Source organism: Prinia subflava, chromosome 15, assembly GCF_021018805.1.
Source record: "Prinia subflava isolate CZ2003 ecotype Zambia chromosome 15, Cam_Psub_1.2, whole genome shotgun sequence".
NCBI lineage: Eukaryota > Metazoa > Chordata > Aves > Passeriformes > Cisticolidae > Prinia > Prinia subflava.
Genome location: NC_086261.1, coordinates 1,855,368 through 1,873,664, shown reverse-complemented (window position 1 = coordinate 1,873,664; position 18,297 = coordinate 1,855,368). Strand labels below are relative to the sequence as shown.

Sequence of the window (18,297 nt, the reverse complement as noted above, 5' to 3'; positions counted from 1 at the left end):
TGAAATTCTGTCCTGCTTCTCCAGGCAGGGAGAGCTCCTGGGAGGCTCCCACTTCCCATCATGGGCAGGCACAAATGGGATTGAACTTTAAAGACTTCTATTGCCTGTGTAAAATAAAAGCTTCTCTAGCACTCACTGGTGTTATCCATGGGAGCATTGCACAAAGTGAGGAATAATCATAAAAATAAAACTTGTACTGATGCCTTTGTGTTCTACCATGGTTTTTTTCTTTACAAAGTAATTTATGGAGTGAAGTTGTATGAAGCAATGTATGTCCAGTAGTTCTGCAGGCACACTGCATTCCATCCTTATTCTTCAACTTTTGTTACTATCTTCTAATATTGATATGCCAGCTTTTTTGTGACTTTTATTTTAGAACAATTCACCATGCACATGTTATCCTGTGACATGTGGCTGTCCCTGCACAAACCTCTCGCCCTGTGTAAAGACAATTACCAGATCAGCATGAAAGTTGATGTCTGACCTCACAGGGACAAACTCAGCTGCCAGGTAAAGTGTCAAGAGTTCTCTGGTGGCTCCAGCTCGGCCTTTTGCAACCAGCTGAGGTTTCTTCCCAGAGAGGAAGGAAGCGGGGAAACTCAAGAATGATAAAACTGTTCAGACTAGGATGTTATAAATACATGTGCAGCTACTCAACAGTATCAGCAGGGCATGAACTTGGCCCAAAGGTCTTCCATTTTCCTCTGTGAAACAGTGCACAAATGAGAGGAGTGATCTCAGCCACTTTTATTTAATTAACCTTCATTTTATTACAGACATTGAATGTCACTGAGTAAGCACACTGGTCTGTGCTCCTCACTGTGTCAGCAATCAGCATCTGCCACTTTTCAAACTCAATTAAATGTCTTTTTTTTCCCTCAAATGTTGTGTTTTTCTTACCCTTTCTATCAGCATGGGTTACTTCATTTTTGTTCCTGCTGAACAAGAGCTCCATCATTTTGCTCTCCATTTCCATTTTCCTTTCACATCCTGCTTACATAATACATCTGAAATCATCCTGACTCCCAAACCCAAGTCTACACTTTGGTCGTCTCTCACTAAGTTATAACACCTCCTCCTCCTCAGATGTTTGAGAACTTGGCTTCTGCAAATCAGCTTCTTACAGATGGTGCTTCCATTTACTGGCACAAATTGGTTACTTAGAAGTATTAGTCACTGGAGATACACATTTTATAAAACATGTGAAAAATAAGAAGTAGAATAAACAGGAACATACAGTGACATACTGCCTTGGCTCTTTCCCAGTGGTTTTTTTTCCTCCTAAGGACAAACACTACACAACTCTCACCATGTATTTATGTTCAAGTGAAGTTATGGTGTAGGCAATTATTATTTGAGGAAAGTATGAATACTTTTCTAAGAGTCAAAACAATCATCCCCAAAATTCCACACCTGCAGCATTACAGACACAGAGCAGTGACTCAGACCCAGAGACACTGCTTTGGACTCCTGACCTTCCACTGCTTTTCTGTTTCATCTTGGACAAGACTTCATCTGTCAGTGCCTTTATCTTCCCCTCTGTAAATGTGAAGGACAATATCGGTGATTACTGTAAAATTAGTTGGCATTGATCCCCATCTCCCGGAGGGTTCTGGCATGTGATCACACAAAATCAGGGGTGAAGAACGGGCCTGGAACTTCTGGAAGTTGCCGTGAAAGACCATGGAGGTTCACACAACTGCATCCCTCTCTTGAAGGGAATCCTCTGTGCTCGTCCAGCCACACAAGCCCGGGCTCTCTCACGGCTTGCACTGGTCGGGCTCCCCTCAGCTCGATATCGCCCTCAGGGCAGCCCTGGTTCCCTCAGCCGGCCGCTTCCCTCACCTTGTCCCCTCAGCCCGCCGCGGTCCCCTCAGCTCATTCCTGCTGTCCCTCAGCTCGTTCCTGCTCTCCCTCTGCTCCAGTTCCAGTGCCCTCAGCTCGTTCCTGCTCTCCCTCTGCTCCAGTTCCAGTGCCCTCAGCTCGTTCCTGCTCTCCCTCTGCTCCAGTTCCAGTGCCCTCAGCTCGCTCTCACTCGTCCCTCAGCTCGCGTCCCCTCAACGCACCGCTGTCCCCTCAGCTCGTTCCCGCCCGGTCTCGTCAGGCCGGCCCGGTTCCCTCATCCCGCTCGGGCTCCCTCAGCTCGTCCCCGTCCGGTTCCCTCAGCTCGTTCCCGCCCAGTTCCCTAATCCCGCCCAGTTCCCTCAGCTCCTTCCCGCCCGGTTCCCCAATCCCGCCCGGTTCCCTCAGCCCGTTCCCGCCTGGTTCCCTCAGCCCGTTCCCGCCTGGTTCCTTCAGCCCGTTCCCACCCGGTTCCCTCAGCTCGTTCCCGCCCGGTTCCCTCAGCTCGTTCCCGCCCGCTCTCTCCCCGCCCCTCGGTTGAGGCCGTTCCCCGCGCCGTGACCCCGCGCCCCGCCCCGCGCAGGCGCCGCGGCTGTCGCGGCCTCGGGGCCGCCGGTCCCCGCCGGTGCCCGCCATTCCCGGCCGGTGCCCGCCGCCCCGATGCTCCGCACGGAGAAGGTGCTGCAGCTGCGGGGGCAGCAGGGCCGCGCCGTGCGGGTGGTGCGGGAGCATTACCTGCGCCCCGACGTGCCGTGCCGCAGCGCCCTGTGCCGCAGCGCCCAGTGCCGCGCCGCCTGCGCCCGCGGTGAGGCTCCGCCGGGAGGGCCCGGGGGGAGCCGGGGGTGAGCACTGACACAGCCGGGATCGCCCGCGGGCCGGGCTGGGGCGGCGGGCGGCCTCCCTGGGGTGGCGGGGACAGAGCTGGGGGCAAAGTGATCCCTGAGGACAGAGAGTGATCCCCGGGCTGGGGGGGTCCCTGAGGTGGGCAGGATCTCTGAGGACAGAGAGTGATCCCTGGGCTGGGGGTGATCCTTGAGCTGGGGGTGATTCCTGAGGACTGAGGGTGATCCCTCGGCTGGGGGGATCCCTGAGGACAGAGGGGGATCCCTGAACTGAGGGGGATCCCCGAGGACAGAGGGTGATCCCCGGGCTGGGGGGATCCCTGAGGTGGGGAGGATCTCGGAGGACAGAGGGTGAGCTAGGGGTGATTCCTGAGGACAGAGGGTGATCCCTGGGCTGGGGAGGATCTCTGAGCTGGGAGGGATCCCTGAGGACAGAGGGGGATCCCTGAACTGAGGGAGATCCCCGAGGACAGAGGGTGATCCCTGAGGACTGTGGGGAATCCCCGAGGACAGAGGGTGATCCCTGAGGACAGAGGGTGATCCCTGAGGACTGTGGGGGATCCCCGAGGACAGAGGGTGATCCCTGAGGACAGAGGATGATCCCTGAGCTGGGGGGGATCCCCGAGGACAGAGGGTGATCCCTGAGGACAGAGGGTGATCCCTGAGGACTGTGGGGGATCCCCGAGGACAGAGGATGATCCCTGAGGACAGAGGGTGATCCCTGAGCTGGGGGGATCCCCGAGGACAGAGGATGATCCCCGGGCTGGTGTTATCTCTGAAGAGGAAAGGATGATCCCCGTCCTGGGGTGTCCGGACCGTGGTGAGCAAATCACGGCTGTAGCAATAGTTTTTCCTTTAAAGCAAGATCCTTCAGAAATCAACGAGGCGTTAAGAGCGGAAAGAACCGAGGAGTTGATTGTTAGAGGGTTTAACTGTGAACAGTTTACTGGCAGTGATAAAAGGCTAAAGGATTGTTCCGTTTTTACACTTCTCTTGTTTTAAAAGGTCCTTTAAAACGCTTTAATTTCTGCAGGGTGATAGTTTATAGCATGAGTTAAATTCTGTACATACCTGTTAAGTATTACAATGGGGCCAAGCCATTATCTTGAAGCCATTGTAAGTCTACATCAGCAGCTATTTCTGTTCAGTAATTAAATGTAATTGCCTGTGTTATATCAGGGCATTTCAGGCACGGGAAGGCTGCCAGGCTCTGATGTCTGCATTTGTTTTGTTTTTACGTACTGTGGTGCTGTTACGTGCATCATAGATCATCACCAGAGCTGTGGTTGATATTTCAGTTGGGTTTGTTGTTGTTGTTGTTCAATAGCACAATTTATTTGATGCAGGAAAACGGACTGGCAAATAAAAAACATAATATCCAACCTGTTTAAATCGACCAAATGACTTGCCTGAAAGAAAAGGTTGAGAATGGTGACTTTTTTTTTCCTTTGGAACTATGGTTGGCATAGGTGTTTTCACTTTTGATTTAAGTTGCAATCGAGGGCAGAAGGTGTATTACTTAGATTATTATAGTGTGTTACTGCTATCTAGGAGATCAGGACTAGTGATAGTTACTGCTACCTAAAATTTGGTTATGAATTCCTCAAGGATTAATTAAAGGCACATATCAGAAAAAATCTAACCTCTCCTGCTGTGCCTAACTCCCCCTCTTTTGTACTTTAATGTAAATTGTGCTACAGGTGACTGTCAGAATACATCCCTATGTGATTATTCAAGGTAACCCAGATGTGAAGGAAATATTTGCTTTCCTTCCTCACTCTACACAGTGAGCTGAGCAAATCCATTTCATGCCCTGTGAGAGACTGCCTGCAAAAATCCCATCAGCAGGAGCCTGTAAGGGTGAGCCGTGCCTGCCTGGAGTCACTCTGCTCTGGATGTATGGGCTAGGCAAGGACAGCTTCCTATGGGCAGAGCTCATAAATCTTCCAGTGCCGTTTCACTTCTAATGCTCTTCTGAATTATTAATAAATATTAGCTTTCTTGCATGCGTGCTGCCATCATCCATTAGAAGCCTGCAGTGTGAGATGAGGCCACGTTGCTGTGTGCACAGTTGTGCTGGCTGGATTCACACGTCTTGTGGTCACAGCTCAAAGATTGTCCCGTGGCAGCTTCTAAGAAATACATGGAAATAACCCGACTTGTCAATATTTGTATACTTTATAATGTGCCTGCACTGTGGTGAGTTCAGCAGTTCAGTATTTATAATAAATAGGTATTAAGAGAAAATGCAGTGGAGATCCCCTCTCATCTGAAAGCTTTTGGGTAATCTTTGAAATACCAAAAGCAATTAAACTGTTTAATTTTGAGGTACATTTTAAGATGTCGTCTGTGATGTGTTGTGTGTGATATTTTGGTGGCATATTCCTAAGGGATAGAGTCTCTATAAAGAAAATCAACACTGATGGTGAATAGTTTAGTTTTAAAAACATCTTTTCTTTGCAGTAGTAGTGGTTTTCTCTATGTGTAATCTTGCCTATGCTCTTTTTTGTAAAGAGCCTGCTGTAAATGGTCTGTTTGAACAGAGAGAGCTGTGGGAGCTGGGTAAAGGAACTGCTCATAATTCTACAGCCTTTGGAAATTCCATGAAAAGATTTCCTGTGCCAGATGTATAGTCCCTTTTTCATATGGAAGCAGAGAAGAAAGAACTGTAACCTTTGCTTTTTTAAGTTACAGCGTTTTCATAATGAAAGTGGATTTCTTTCACTCCTTTCAATAGAATTTGCACTAAATTTTGGCATCAGTGGCTGCAGAATTTTTGTCACAAATTTATGGACTGTACCACAGGATTATACCATAATATCCATAATTTTGTTCATTAGAAAAAGAAATGTACCCATTTGAGGAGACACAACTCTAATTTTGTCACATTGGGAAATGCTTTCAAGAAACCAATATTGCAACTGGAAGTTTGAGCCCTGAAACTCTGAATTCTCTTCTAGATGGCAAATTGTTGTCAGATGATGTCACACACTATGTTGTCCCCGACTGCAAGGTGGTTCAGGAGTACCTGGAGATTCTGGAATTTCCGGAGCTGAAAGGAATTATTTTCATGCAAACAGCTTGTCAGGCTGTGCAACATCAGAAAGGACGCAGGTATTTATCCCATGAGAACTTATTTTTTGTTTAGATTGAAGTAAAAATATTGATTTGTAAAATGTATGATTTGTTTTTAGGCCTTTCAGGTGTATTTATGCAGTTTTGTAGAAGGAGAAGGACTGGGATCATTTGTGATCTGTGGATGTCAGTGCTTGGCAGAGTTTTCATTTGATAGGAGCAATGTGAAACCTGTAGCATTATTAACTGATCAAGTGGCTGGTGACAGGAATTAATTAGACTTTGCAGTAATGATCTATCATGTGCCCACAGCTGAATTCTGGACAGGTTTTGGTTTAATGTATTGATGCCTGAGCACTTGTCCTTGGAGAGCAATTAATATTATTGTATGGTACTTATCTCACCAGTCATTAACCTGGACATTGCCATAGCTTTTCAGAGTAAAATTTGCTCTCAGGGCCTTCCCCTATTTCTAAAGCACAAATGCTTTTGAAGAAACAACCCTTGCCCCAAACATGACAAACAAAACAAGTTCCTGAACACTTGGGATGTTTTGTGGGGCTCATTGGAAAACAAGAATGTTTAAAATCAGAAGTGTTCATGATGGAACCTAAAAGAGTTTGTTTGCAGGTGATGGTTTAGGATTTATCATCAATGGTGTAATTTAATGAGTGCATTTCTCTGTGCATGACAGTAATTTTCCTGGAGTTTCTCAGCTGTATTTTCACGTGGAGTTAAAATAGCATTATCAAAAGAAAGCACAAGAATATCTTTATCTTTTTTCATTCCAGACAGTACAACAAGTTACGAAATCTCCTGAAGGATCCCCGTCATGACTGTACTGTGTTTGCTAACGAGTTCCACCAGCACTGCTACCTGCCCAGGGAGAAGGGAGAATCCATGGAGAAGTGGCAGACCAGGTTTGTGTGAGCTCTGCAGTGTCCCACTGCACACCTTTCATGGATCTGTGTTTGGGAATGTGAGCGTGCACCAGTACTGACAGTTCATGCTCTTGCTCTGCCGAGCTCTGCAGCAGGTCACAGTCACTGGGAGTCTGCGTTGTGCTTTATGGTTATAAAAGTGTCAGCATTGTTTTCTTTGGGAAATGGACAAAATGTACTAAATTTAAATGCAATAATGCTACAGAAAAAGCTGGATCACTTTAAAGTCACAGCCTGTAGCATCAGTGTCTTAGCATCTCCAGCCTGCTTTTCTCAAGCTTTCTCTCAGAGGAGCTTCATGTTGTGTTGCAGCCAGGGCACAAGTGGTGTACTGGGAAGGAAACATTCTGTTCTGTATTCTCCTCTCTTCTTTTGGTGCTTAAGAATGGCACAGGAGCATTTTTGCAGAAAAATGTTTCTGTAGCGTGGTGTATCTCTCAAAAGTCTGAGTGTTAAATCAAAATCTCGTTTATACGAAGCCAGCAAAATCTTGCAAGTAGCAAATGAGCTATGCCAGGAATCTTACTTCAAACTTTGCTTTTCTAGGAATATTTACAATGCAGCAGCCTGGTATCACAATCACTGCCTGGGTCAGATGCCAGTTGTTATGGTAACAGAAGATGAGGATGCTATCAGGCAGTACGGAAATGAAACAGAAGGAGTGTTTGTGATTTCCTTCAAGGTAACACGCCAGAAAAATAAAAGGTTTCCTTTATGCTGCATCAAAATGATGAAGCAAGTACATTAAAGTGTATTGCAAATCATGTCAGAGCTTACATTCAAGAAAACTGTGATGGGAACTCATGTCTCCATTTATCAAAGCAAGCAAATATGTCACTTATGGGACAGTCAGAGAAACCAATGGCAATGAGCAAAGCAGAGAGCTGGAAATATAAACAGCAGCTCTGAGGATAGAGGTCATTTTTCTTAGGAGACCTTTTTATTGTTTTCCTTGTTTTTAAGGAATTTGGCATTGATGAGCAGTGATCTGCCTAAATCTGGAGTGCAAGCAGTCCATAAGCAGCTGTAGCCTAAATATCCATCAGCAGTGTTCTGGCAGTTACTGTGCCTGGACTGCTGAGGATCCAGAGATGTCTTAAAAGATCATTCATTCTTCATTCTGCTGTCCATCTGTGATACCACAGATATTCAGGGGGCTCAGGAGATGTTTATGTTTATCTGTGGAAGGATGCTGAGTACAAACTGCACCAAACTGATTGACCTTTGTTGTATTTAGCAGTGGATTAGGCTGAACCTGGGCCACATCTGTGGGCTTTAGAGCAGACTCATCATTACCACTTGAAGTGTTATTTGGGTATAGTGTGAGCCAGCTCTTATCCGTGATGGGCTTTCCAAATGCATTACAAAAGAACAGAGCCCTCAGAACACATTTCTGTTAATTTCTATTTGTGCATGCAGAATTACTTGGATAACTTCTGGCCTGACCTGAAGGCTGCCCACGAGCTCTTTGACTCCATAGTCCAGGCTCGGCGAGAGCGGGAGAGTGAGAGCCAAGAGAACCACGGAAAGGAATATCCTGAGCACTTACCTGTGGAAATCCTGGAGGCTGGGATCAAGTCTGGGAGATACCTGCAGGTATTTGTTACATAGAGAACAGTGCAGACTTGTGCTTGGTCCCTTCAGTTCCCTGAATTAGTGATTAGAGAAAGAAACATGGCTGTGGTGGGAAGAGGGAAAGAAAACAAAAAACAAGAAGGTGGGATTAGGATTCTTAGGATTCTCAGAATATTTCACCAACACTATGTTGTGACATGTGAATATTTTTTTTTACTTTTTTTTTTGTCTTGGAGAAGTTAAAGTAGGAATTGGCTATTGAGGATTTGAAATTTGCTATGGATTTTTCTTCAGGTTTTATGTGATGTACCCGTAAATCAAGAGATCAGGTGTTATTTGAAGCAGTGAGACCTCGTTCTTAAATATAAATAGTGCTGCACAAAGGCAGCAGTTCTAACTTCATTTGCACAGAGATCTCCCAGTCAATGAAATTAATTTACAGATTTATGGCTGTTCAGGGCCTTAATATGGATTGTTAGTAGTCAAGTGTCTTTCTTTTAAAAATAATTTAAAGAATTAGAGGCAGTAATTTGTTCCTTTCTTGGCAATTTCCGCAGAGGCAGGAGTAAAATACGAACAGAAAGACAAAGGTTTTCTTTCTTGTTGGAATAATTCCAGATTCTGTGCTAAGGCAGGCAGCAAAGGTAATCTTACACTGCCTGTGGTGGGAGTAAAATATCATTTACCAACTTATAAATAAATAAATAAATTTAAAAGAATTTACTTTTCTTTTCCAGAAGTGAATTCCTAAAGTTCTACACCCTGCATTCCCCCCGTAGAAAGAACAGTTGTGTTCAAAATACCCTGCGTATCAATAAAAACTAATTCATGTAACAATAATTGTAGCCCCCCAGTTTTATCCTTTAAAGCTGTCTGTTTTTAGGGTGACTGTTTCATGCTGCTGTTGGTTTTTGGTCTCTCCAGGGTACACTGAGTGTCAATAAGCACCGAGCACAGCTGGAAGCTTTTGTTCGGCTCCAGGGCCTTGGCAGCAAAGACACAGGTGAGCAATGTTCAGTTATCAGACAAGATAAAGGCTGAGACCCTGCAGGGCCTCTGTGGTGTTCATGGGCCAGAAAAGAGGAGATCAACCAGAGGGTGGAACTTGTGAGAGAACTCCTTCCTCTGTCTCACCCCCTCTGGCCGTATTGTGGCCTCCTGCCCTGTTTGCCTGCATCTCTCTGAAGGGAAATGCTGTGCAGATTGTCCCTGTGCTTTGCCCTAACCTCAGGGGACCACTCTGACTGCAGTGAGTCTGCAGGGGTGTTGGCAGGATTGGGAAGCTGCTCTTTGTGAACAGAATTGGAAAATTGCCTTTTGGACCAAGCTGATCCAGAGTGATCCAGGATTGTGTCTCTGGCATGAGTTACCCGTCAGCACCTTTGAAGGAGCAGTCCATTGACCCAGCTCTCACTAAGAACTGCTGTCAAGTGTTCCTGTGACACACCCTGCAGTCCAACCAGTGCTCAATATACTCATTATCTTTTAAAAGCTTGTTTTCTTCTGAATCCTGCTCAGAATCCTGTGGCAGTGGCTTTCACAATTTAAATATGCTGTGTGGTTTTAAAGCTGCTGCCTAAGAACCATGAACTCATCCCAGCCTATGCTGCTTTTCATCCAAAAGTTCACTTACAGAATTCCTTAATAGATCCTTAAACAAAAAAGAGGAAAAGGTTTTCATTTCCTTGCAATATGAATTACTTGCCAGTAGTCCTTTTTGGAAGAAATCATACTGGAAAAGGATTTTTCTGTTATTTCAGCAGAATACTGCCAAGAATGAGGGATTTGATTTTTTTTTTAGCAGATTATAGTTCTGTTTCTTTTTATTTTAAACACAGAACTTCAAAGTGACATCCTTATTTATGGATCAAAGGCTCGGAACCGTGCAATCCACGGGGACGTGGTTGTGGTTGAGTTGCTCCCCGTGCATGAGTGGAAGGGAAGGACTGTAGCCCTCTGTGAAAATGAGAGTGAGGACAAAGCACCTGCAGACACCACAGGTGACCCTATGCCCACAGGTAAGGACAAGCATCCTTTTCACTCCCTGCTGATAAATTATGGAAAGAAAAAAGGTGAAAAAATATCCCAGTGTGACATCCTGGGTACCATGGGAACTTAGAATCTTGTTTGAAATTATTCCTCTGCAGCTGTAGCTGCATCTTAAAAATTTGTTAAGGTCAGAGCTAAAAGTATTAAGAGGTTGATTCTCATTTTGTACGGAAATCATGTTTTGTTTTGCTCTTTGCCATTAAAAATTCTCTGTATTACTAGAACTGGCCACGTTTCAGCAGCAGTGGGAATCTGTGAACAATTTATGTCGTGTATCAGTTAAAATCTATACAATGAGTTAGTCTCCACGTAAATAAAAGCTCTTTAAAATCTGCCTGTGCCAACAGTAGTTCCTGACACACTTGTATTGTCTGCACACCATATGTTGTTGGCAGTTGTGACAGATTTGGGGACACATCACTTTATTTTACAAATGAATCTCCTGCACCTCCCACATCTTTGCTTTCTTGGTTCTGTTTAACTCTTTAATGCACAATGCTCCTCGTTTAAAGGTAAAGTAGTTGGGATCACCCAAAAGAACTGGAGGGATTATGTGGTCACCTTCCCCTCCAAGGAAGAGAGCCAGTCCCAGGGCAGGAATGCTCAGAAGGTCCTTGTAACACCCTGGGATTACCGAATTCCCAAAATCCGCATCAGCACTCAGCAGGCTGAGGCATTACAGGTAATTTAACTGAAGGGCTTCTCTGCTCTGTGCTCCTACAAAGCTCTGTGGGTGTTACGGGCTCTAATGATGTTCTCCTTGACAAAAACATGGTAAAACTATTAAAGTCTGTGAGGGTTCAATTTCTGCCTTGAAGGACTGTGTTCAATTCCTGTCAGAACTTCAGGTAACAAAGCTCATTTGAGTTGGGAATTTGGGCCACAGCCCAGCTGCCCTGAGCACTTCCATTACCACTTGCTTTGGGTTTTTTCTGCTCAACGAAAGGCGTGTGAGGGGTTTAAATTGCCCTTTCCAGGGCACAGAGCTGTTGTGACAGAGCTGTGTTGCTGCAGGAGTACAGAGTCGTGGTGCGCATCGATTCCTGGGAGTCAACCTCCCTGTATCCCAACGGGCACTTTGTGAGGGTGCTGGGCAGGATTGGAGACCTCGAGGGGGAGATTGCAGCCATCCTGGTGGAGAACAGCATTTGTGCTGCCCCTTTCTCAGAAATCCAGGTTTGTCTCTTGGGATCAGATCCGCTCTTTTCATTTCCAGGGTCTTGTTTCTCTTTGTATTCTCAGAGAGAGGGACCTTCTTACAGCTCAACATCTTTGTTGCCAGTGGGTTTTTGAAAGCCCATTTTGAAAGCTGAAAATTCACTCTCATTTTACTTTATTTTTTCTGTAATCTCTTGGATCAGTGATTCTATTGATACTATGGATACTTTTCAAGTCAAGAGTGATTTTAAGATAATCCTTTTGCTGTGAGGAGAAGATTACAAACTCTTAATTCAAACTTGAGTTAGACTTTTAAGATTCTTCTGTCTTTAGTATGTGGTTATTCTACTGATCCTAAAGGCCTCATCCTACTGAAATCATTGTCTTAAATACTTTATTTTCAACTGGGAGAGGAAGCAGCTTTCATAGATAACTCTTTTGATTATACCTACAGTTAATTGAAAGAAGAAAACTAAAAAGCCAATATGTAGTAGTTATATTTGTCAGAGCTGCAGTTATCAGCACAGTAATCACATTGGTTACTAACACACGTAGAATTCTTCTCAATTTTTCCCCACTTTCCATAAAGTATATGTCATGGACTTGGAAAATGAAACAAAAGAAGAATTTGAAAAACTAATTAGATTTAATTTGGTGGCATCTTTCTGTACAAAATACATAAATCTATGTTCATCAACAATATTTCTGTCCAGATGAGGGAAATGCCAGTGAGTTCTCCAAAGAATCCATGGCAGGTGAGTCCAGAGGAGGCAGAGAAGCGCCTGGACTTGCGAGAAACCCACCTGATCTTCAGCATCGACCCCAGGGGCTGTGAGGATGTGGATGATGCTCTCTCTGTCAGGGCCCTGCCCAGCGGGAACCTGGAGCTGGGGGTGCACATTGCAGACGTCACTCACTTCGTGCCACCAAACTCCTACACCGACGTAGAGGCCAGGGCAAGGTGAGCAATTGTCTGGAAATTGGAAAATTGACGGAGCTCTGAAGTTTGTGGTGCTGCCTTAAGGAAATTCTGGAAGGAAAGAAATGTGATTTCACCTTTCATGTCTTACTAAAGACTTCTTAAAGCTAACAAAACTGTTATGTAACTACTGGCATTCTGCTTTTGTTTGGACACATCTTCCAGAAAGGTGTACAAGTTTATTTTTCCCTGATCGCTTCTCTTTGCTTTATTGTCTAATTTAACATCTGTGACTTCAAAGTGTTTTTAAAAACCACTTGTTTGCATTCCAAGGGAGATGAACATCCACAAAATGGAATTAGTCTTACATGAATTTAATTCCAGAGGTATTTGTCAGGCTTATGTTTTAATATTCAGTCTTGTCTTTTAATGTGCAAATATTTAATTCTCTTTTTTCTTTTATTGCTGCTCTTTTGAACTTAAACTGCTGAATCCCTTCATGAACTGTATTCTTTGTACATTCAAAGAAGTATAAAGTGTGGGCAGCACAGATGTTTGATGTAGCCATTAAATCACCTCTTCTTCACTGAGCAAACTTTGTCCAGCCCTGCTTCTGCCCTTAGTGGCATCTGCAATACCAAGCAAGGCAAAATCAGGGTCGTACTGCACAAAGAGCCGTTTAAATAATTTGGCTTTGGTATTGTTCCTGTGAGTGTTTAGTGGGAATAACCTTTGCAGATGAGGCTGTGGGGCAGTGCTCACCCCCAGCCCCAGGGGAGGAGCACTCGGAGTGTTTTGTTGCAGGGCCACCACGTATTACCTGGCGGACCGGCGCTACGACATGCTGCCCCCTGTGCTCAGCGCCCACCTCTGCTCCCTGCTCAGCGGCGTGGACAGGTGAGCCTGGGGTGCTTCTGCCCAGGGACGCCTTCACAAGTCACTCTGCACTGTTACTGCAAAGAATTGTGTACCTTAAAAATGACCTTTCAGTTCTACCACAGGCAGGGTCAGTTTTACAGACCAGTTTATGTCAATTTACAGGCTCAGTTGGATGCTGCAGGGCTGGCATGAGGATATTCAGGGTACAGAGACCTTCGTTTTGGATGCATACGACTAATAGAATAAAAAATAAAAATAAAACACTTTTGACAAATAAATTAAAAATAACCCTCACAGTGTAGCTCTGCTTTAACTTAAAGGAGACCTTATATCTTAGGGGTACTCTGCTTCAGCAGATGGATTGACAGTACTGCTGTGTTGGTCCTCATTTCAGTTGTCATGCATCAGACTGAGAGGCAAGTGCTGAGCACTGGTTTCATGAAGAAAAAGATGCTTCCACAACCAGAATTAAATGTATCGATTCCTAAGAGTTGAATGTGCTTGAACTGGGAGTTCAGGTGCACCAGAACTTTTCCAGAACTGTGGTTTTGGTCTTTAAGGTACGCTGTGAGTGTCTTGTGGGAGCTGGAGAAGGAGTCGTACGAGGCGCTGCGGGTGCGGTACACCAGGACCCTGATCCGCTCTGCCTACAAGCTGGAGTACGAGACAGCCCAGGGCCTCCTGGATGGGGACACCACTGTCCTGGGGGATATCCTGGAACTGCAAGGCCTGGATGAGGGCACGAGGCAGGAGAAGCTGGCTGAGCTGGTCTGGGCCATCTCCAAGCTCACGGACATCGCGCGACACATGCGAGCCAGGCGGGACCGGTGCGGCGCGCTGGAGCTGGAGGGGATCGAGGTCCGGGTGCAGCTGGATGACAAACGGAACATCCACGACCTCATCCCCAAGCAGCCGCTGGAAGTGCACGAGACCGTGGCGGAGTGCATGATCCTGGCCAACCACTGGGTGGCCAAGAGGATTGCCGAGCGTTTTCCCCAGCAAGCCCTGCTGCGGCAGCACCCCCCGCCCCGCCAGGAGTTCTTCGCTGAGCTGCGGGAGTGTGCCAGTGCCAAAGGCTTCTCCATAGACACACGGTACCTTTCATTACTCTGTAATTAAACTTAAGCAATTAACTGGCCATGTTATCATTAAACAATTCCAGCTCTGAGTATCAGTGTTGAGAGACACTGCACAGCAGTTCTTAAAAAGAGTTTCTCAGCACCTTTCTGATGATGTTCTGACCAGGAGAAGCTGCCTGATTCTGCTGGCTGTACTGCAAGTGGCAGTGGCTGAATAATTGTAGACACACCCAGACAAAACATTTGTTCAGCCACTGTGCAGTGGTCAAGCTCTGCAGTGACCTTGTTTGCACTGTATTTCCTGTGTAAGAGAGCACTGGCTTAAATTAGGTGAATTCTAATGCAATGTAGTAATTTTAAATGACTTAAAATAGTTCAGAATTACTTGGGCAAGATAGAATGAGAAGGCCATAGTGAAGGGCGTCAGTAGAACCTCTGTGACCCGGGTGTCACCTTGTCCCATTTGTGCAGGACACAAAGGTTTGGACCAGCTCACTCTTTTGTACTGCTCAGGGTGGAGTTCACTCCAGTCCTGGTTCTCCAGGCTGCAGCAGACAACTGGGTGAAAACTGGGATTTTTCTAAACATTTTCCTTGAGCAGAGCTGTTACTAAACCGCACTGAAAGTTTCAATATTGCTCTGCTTGCCATTTTATATGAATAACTATTAACTTCTGTGTGGGTTTTATGATGTGAGCCAGTCTAACCAGGGACAGTGTCCTTTTCTTTGGAATTTGTGCCAGGTCCAACAAGGCTTTGGCCGAGTCTCTGGACAGGGCGAACGACCCCGCGGATCCCGTGGTGAACAAGCTGCTGCGCTCCATGGCCACGCAGGCCATGTGCAACGCCCTGTACTTCTCCACGGGCTCCTGTCCCGAGGAGCAGTTCCACCACTACGGTACTGAGCGCTCCTCTGCCCGTGCTGCTGCTCTGCTGGGCACACGTGGAGCTGGGAGTGCTCATCTGTCCTTTCCTGGCAGGGCTGGCCCTGGAGAGGTACACGCACTTCACCTCGCCCATCAGGAGGTACGCTGACATCGTGGTGCACCGGCTGCTGCTGGCAGCGGCCACGGGGGACAGCAGGGACAGCATCATCAGCAACAAGGACCTGGAGGAGCTGTGCAGGCACATCAATAACAGGAACCGGGTACGGCCGTCCGTGGGGGAGGCTCCATTTGTTTGTGTGGTGCTCCAGGGAGTGGGGTCCCAGTCCTGACGGGCTTTTGTAAAGAGTGTCACTTCACCTTTATTTGTAGTGCTTGGGGGGTTTTTTAAATATCAGTTTTCTTCTGAGAGTGGCAGTAAAAGTGTTCATACTTCACTTGTACTGCACGTAGGATTTTGGTTTAGATGTCATTTTTCTTGGGCACGGGTAAGAGTAAATAATGGGAAAAAGCAGCTGTGGAAATCAAAGGCAGAGCTGCTTGTTGGAATATTTATAGGTTTTTCTGTGTGTGTGTGGTGCTCGCAGGCAGCCCAGCGTGCTCAGAAGCAGTCCACAGAGCTCTTCCAGTGCATGTACTTCCGAGACAGGAGCGCCGAGAGCGACGAGCGCTGCGTGGCCGACGGCGTCATCTACTCCATCCGCACCAACGGCGTGCTGGTCTTCGTGCCGCGGTGAGCCGGGCTGGGCTGCACCAGGCTGGGCTGGGCTGCACCGGGGCTGGGCTGGGCTGAGCTCCACGGGGCTGGGCTGGGCTGCACCGGGGCAGGACTCTGCCACCGGGGCTGGGCTGGGCTGTGCCACCGGGGCTGGGCTGGGCTGAGCTCCACAGGGCCGGGCTGGGCTGCACCGGGCTGGGCTGTGCCACCAGGGCTGGGCTGGGCTGAGCTCCACAGGGCTGGGCTGGGCTGCACCGGGGCTGGGCTCTGCCACCGGGGCTGGGGCCACTGCGGCGCCGGAGGGCACGGCCGGCACTGCTCAGGGCATGGCTGGGTGCTCAAGGGCACGGCCTCCATGCAGAGGTACACCGCACCTGGGGGAGTCTCCATCTTAGGGAGGGATTTGGGTTTCACTCTTCGTTTCACTTACAAGGTAAAAAAACAGAGACTTCAATACCTTATTTGGCCTTGTGCCAGCACAGAGACACCTTGGAAACTACCTCAAAACCCTGTTACTGTTGCTATTGGGCAGGATGCCAAGAATCCCACCTCGCTCTGCACATACTTAATGCACAAAGACTTTTGGTACATTTTTGGGGTGTTGTAACAGGTGCAAAGGTTCTCCTTGCACGGCTTCTCTCTTTTGTTCTACATGGTTTGTTGTTTTCCTCTTAATGAAAACGTTTTTGCTTTCCCAACACCTCCAATGATGCCATCTCACTATTATTTTAAGCCATTCTGGGGTGCTAGCCAAACCCAGAGGGGATTTGCTTGCAGGGAGTTTATCAAACCTGGCTCCCCATAAATGCATCACCTCCCCAGGCAGAAGAGGCTGCTGCCTTACAGAGAACCCAGGGCAAGCAGCTGCTGCTCTTCAAGGAGCTTTTTATTAATGGAGAGCTGTCTCCTCACTGTCTGTCTGGAAAAACCTGTAAAGCTGCTCTTCTCCCATCGCTGAGCCATTCCCGGCCCCACCCAGCACTAAGATAATGAATGGATCACTGACTATTGCACTTTTGCCTCACTGCTCTCAGGACACTTCAGTCCCTGTCTCCGTGCTGTTTTCACCTCTGGGTTTCTGTGACAACACCTACCAGGGTTCCTGGGGCAGCATTATCAGGCTGCTGCCTCCTGTTGCTTTTCTACAATCCCAGCCAGCCCTGTGGGTTTTGAAACTGAGAGACCTGAAAAGGCTGAAAATGGCTGGAACAGCTTCTCTCTGCTCTTTTGCAGGTATGGAATCAAAGGTGCAGCCTACATGAAAAACAAGGAGGGCTTGGTCATCTCCTGTCCAGGGGCTGGGAGCTGCCAGTGGCAGCCTGGCTCCCTGCATCGCTCCCAGCATAAAATCACCTCCACCACGGCTGCTGGAGACTCGCTGACTCTGAGCCTTTTCGATCACATCACGGTGGGTGTCTCGTGTGAGGGGAGGAGGGGAAGCAGCACCTTCAGCAGTTTAACCAGGGCGTTGTTTTGCAGGTGAGGATCGTGGTGCAGAGCTCGCGCTGCCATGCTGAGACCATCCGGCTGGAGATGGTGCGGAACGCGCCGCACGCCGGCACCGCGGCCGCGCCGCAGGGCAGCCACGGCGCCAGGGCAGAGCTGCTGAGAGAGGTCAGCCAGAGCGCAGAGGAGGCTCAGCGTGCCCAGGAGACAGCCAGGGTGGAAGGGATGGACGAGGAGAGCCGGGAGTTCTGCCAGACCAAGGGGCCCAGCCTGTACCAGCTGCTGGAGGAGATCCGCGAGCTGGCGCTGCTGGATGTGAGCCAGGACGTCAGGACTTGAACCCGCCACAGCTCCTGGGGCTGCCCACTCCTCTTCACAAGTGCTTGGGGGATCTTTTAAAAAACAGTTTATTTAAATAGTCAAGAGTCCTTTCAATAAGAAGCTAAATGTCTATTTTAAATAAGAATTATTTTTATCTGATTATGAGTATGGAGTTATGAAAAGATTTTATACCTGATAAAGCTCCTATTTCAGACTAAACATAAAGACACTGTACTGTGCATTCTTTTAAAAATCATTCAAAATATTACCTTGCTCACGTTGTCCATAAAGTAAGTTCTTAAAACCTAAATACATCTTCCCTACAAGGATATAAAAAGCAAATTCCTTCACAAAATAACCCTGTTGCCCTGAGGGCAGTGGCTTGTGTAGAAATTCAGTACTTTTACTATTGGCAGGGTGGTTCCCGTTCCTTGCACAGAAGGAAAAGCTGCGGTGTGAGGACAGCCAGGCTCTCAGAAGAGGGGAAGCAGAGCCTCCAGCACGGCAGGCACAGGAGGAAGAGCCCAGTCCCTGAGGGGAGGAGCTTCTCTGCCCCCAGGGACAGGCACG

The 18,297-nt window shown here is 47.2% G+C and overlaps 1 protein-coding gene across 3 annotated transcripts; it reads left to right on the top strand.

Moving 5' to 3' along the window:
* Nucleotides 1-2,428: 2,428 nt before the first annotated feature.
* Nucleotides 2,429-17,952, top strand: DIS3L (DIS3 like exosome 3'-5' exoribonuclease). 3 transcript variants are annotated; one of them, XM_063412232.1, is made up of 17 exons: nucleotides 2,429-2,647; nucleotides 5,645-5,798; nucleotides 6,551-6,679; nucleotides 7,247-7,382; nucleotides 8,120-8,296; nucleotides 9,200-9,278; nucleotides 10,114-10,293; nucleotides 10,837-11,006; nucleotides 11,339-11,500; nucleotides 12,196-12,443; nucleotides 13,206-13,298; nucleotides 13,841-14,374; nucleotides 15,102-15,256; nucleotides 15,339-15,505; nucleotides 15,830-15,975; nucleotides 17,194-17,368; nucleotides 17,440-17,952. In XM_063412232.1, exons 1-17 carry the CDS (start codon nucleotides 2,503-2,505, stop codon nucleotides 17,743-17,745), a joined length of 3,156 nt encoding a protein of 1,051 aa, XP_063268302.1. In that variant the 5' UTR covers nucleotides 2,429-2,502; the 3' UTR covers nucleotides 17,746-17,952. The 3 variants fall into 3 exon arrangements, with proteins under 3 accessions (XP_063268302.1, XP_063268303.1, XP_063268304.1); XM_063412233.1 differs by having other exon boundaries at nucleotides 2,429-2,684; XM_063412234.1 differs by lacking the exons at nucleotides 2,429-2,647; nucleotides 5,645-5,798; nucleotides 6,551-6,679; ... (2 more) ...; nucleotides 9,200-9,278; nucleotides 10,837-11,006 and having other exon boundaries at nucleotides 10,240-10,293.
* The last annotated feature ends 345 nt before the right edge of the window (nucleotides 17,953-18,297 follow it).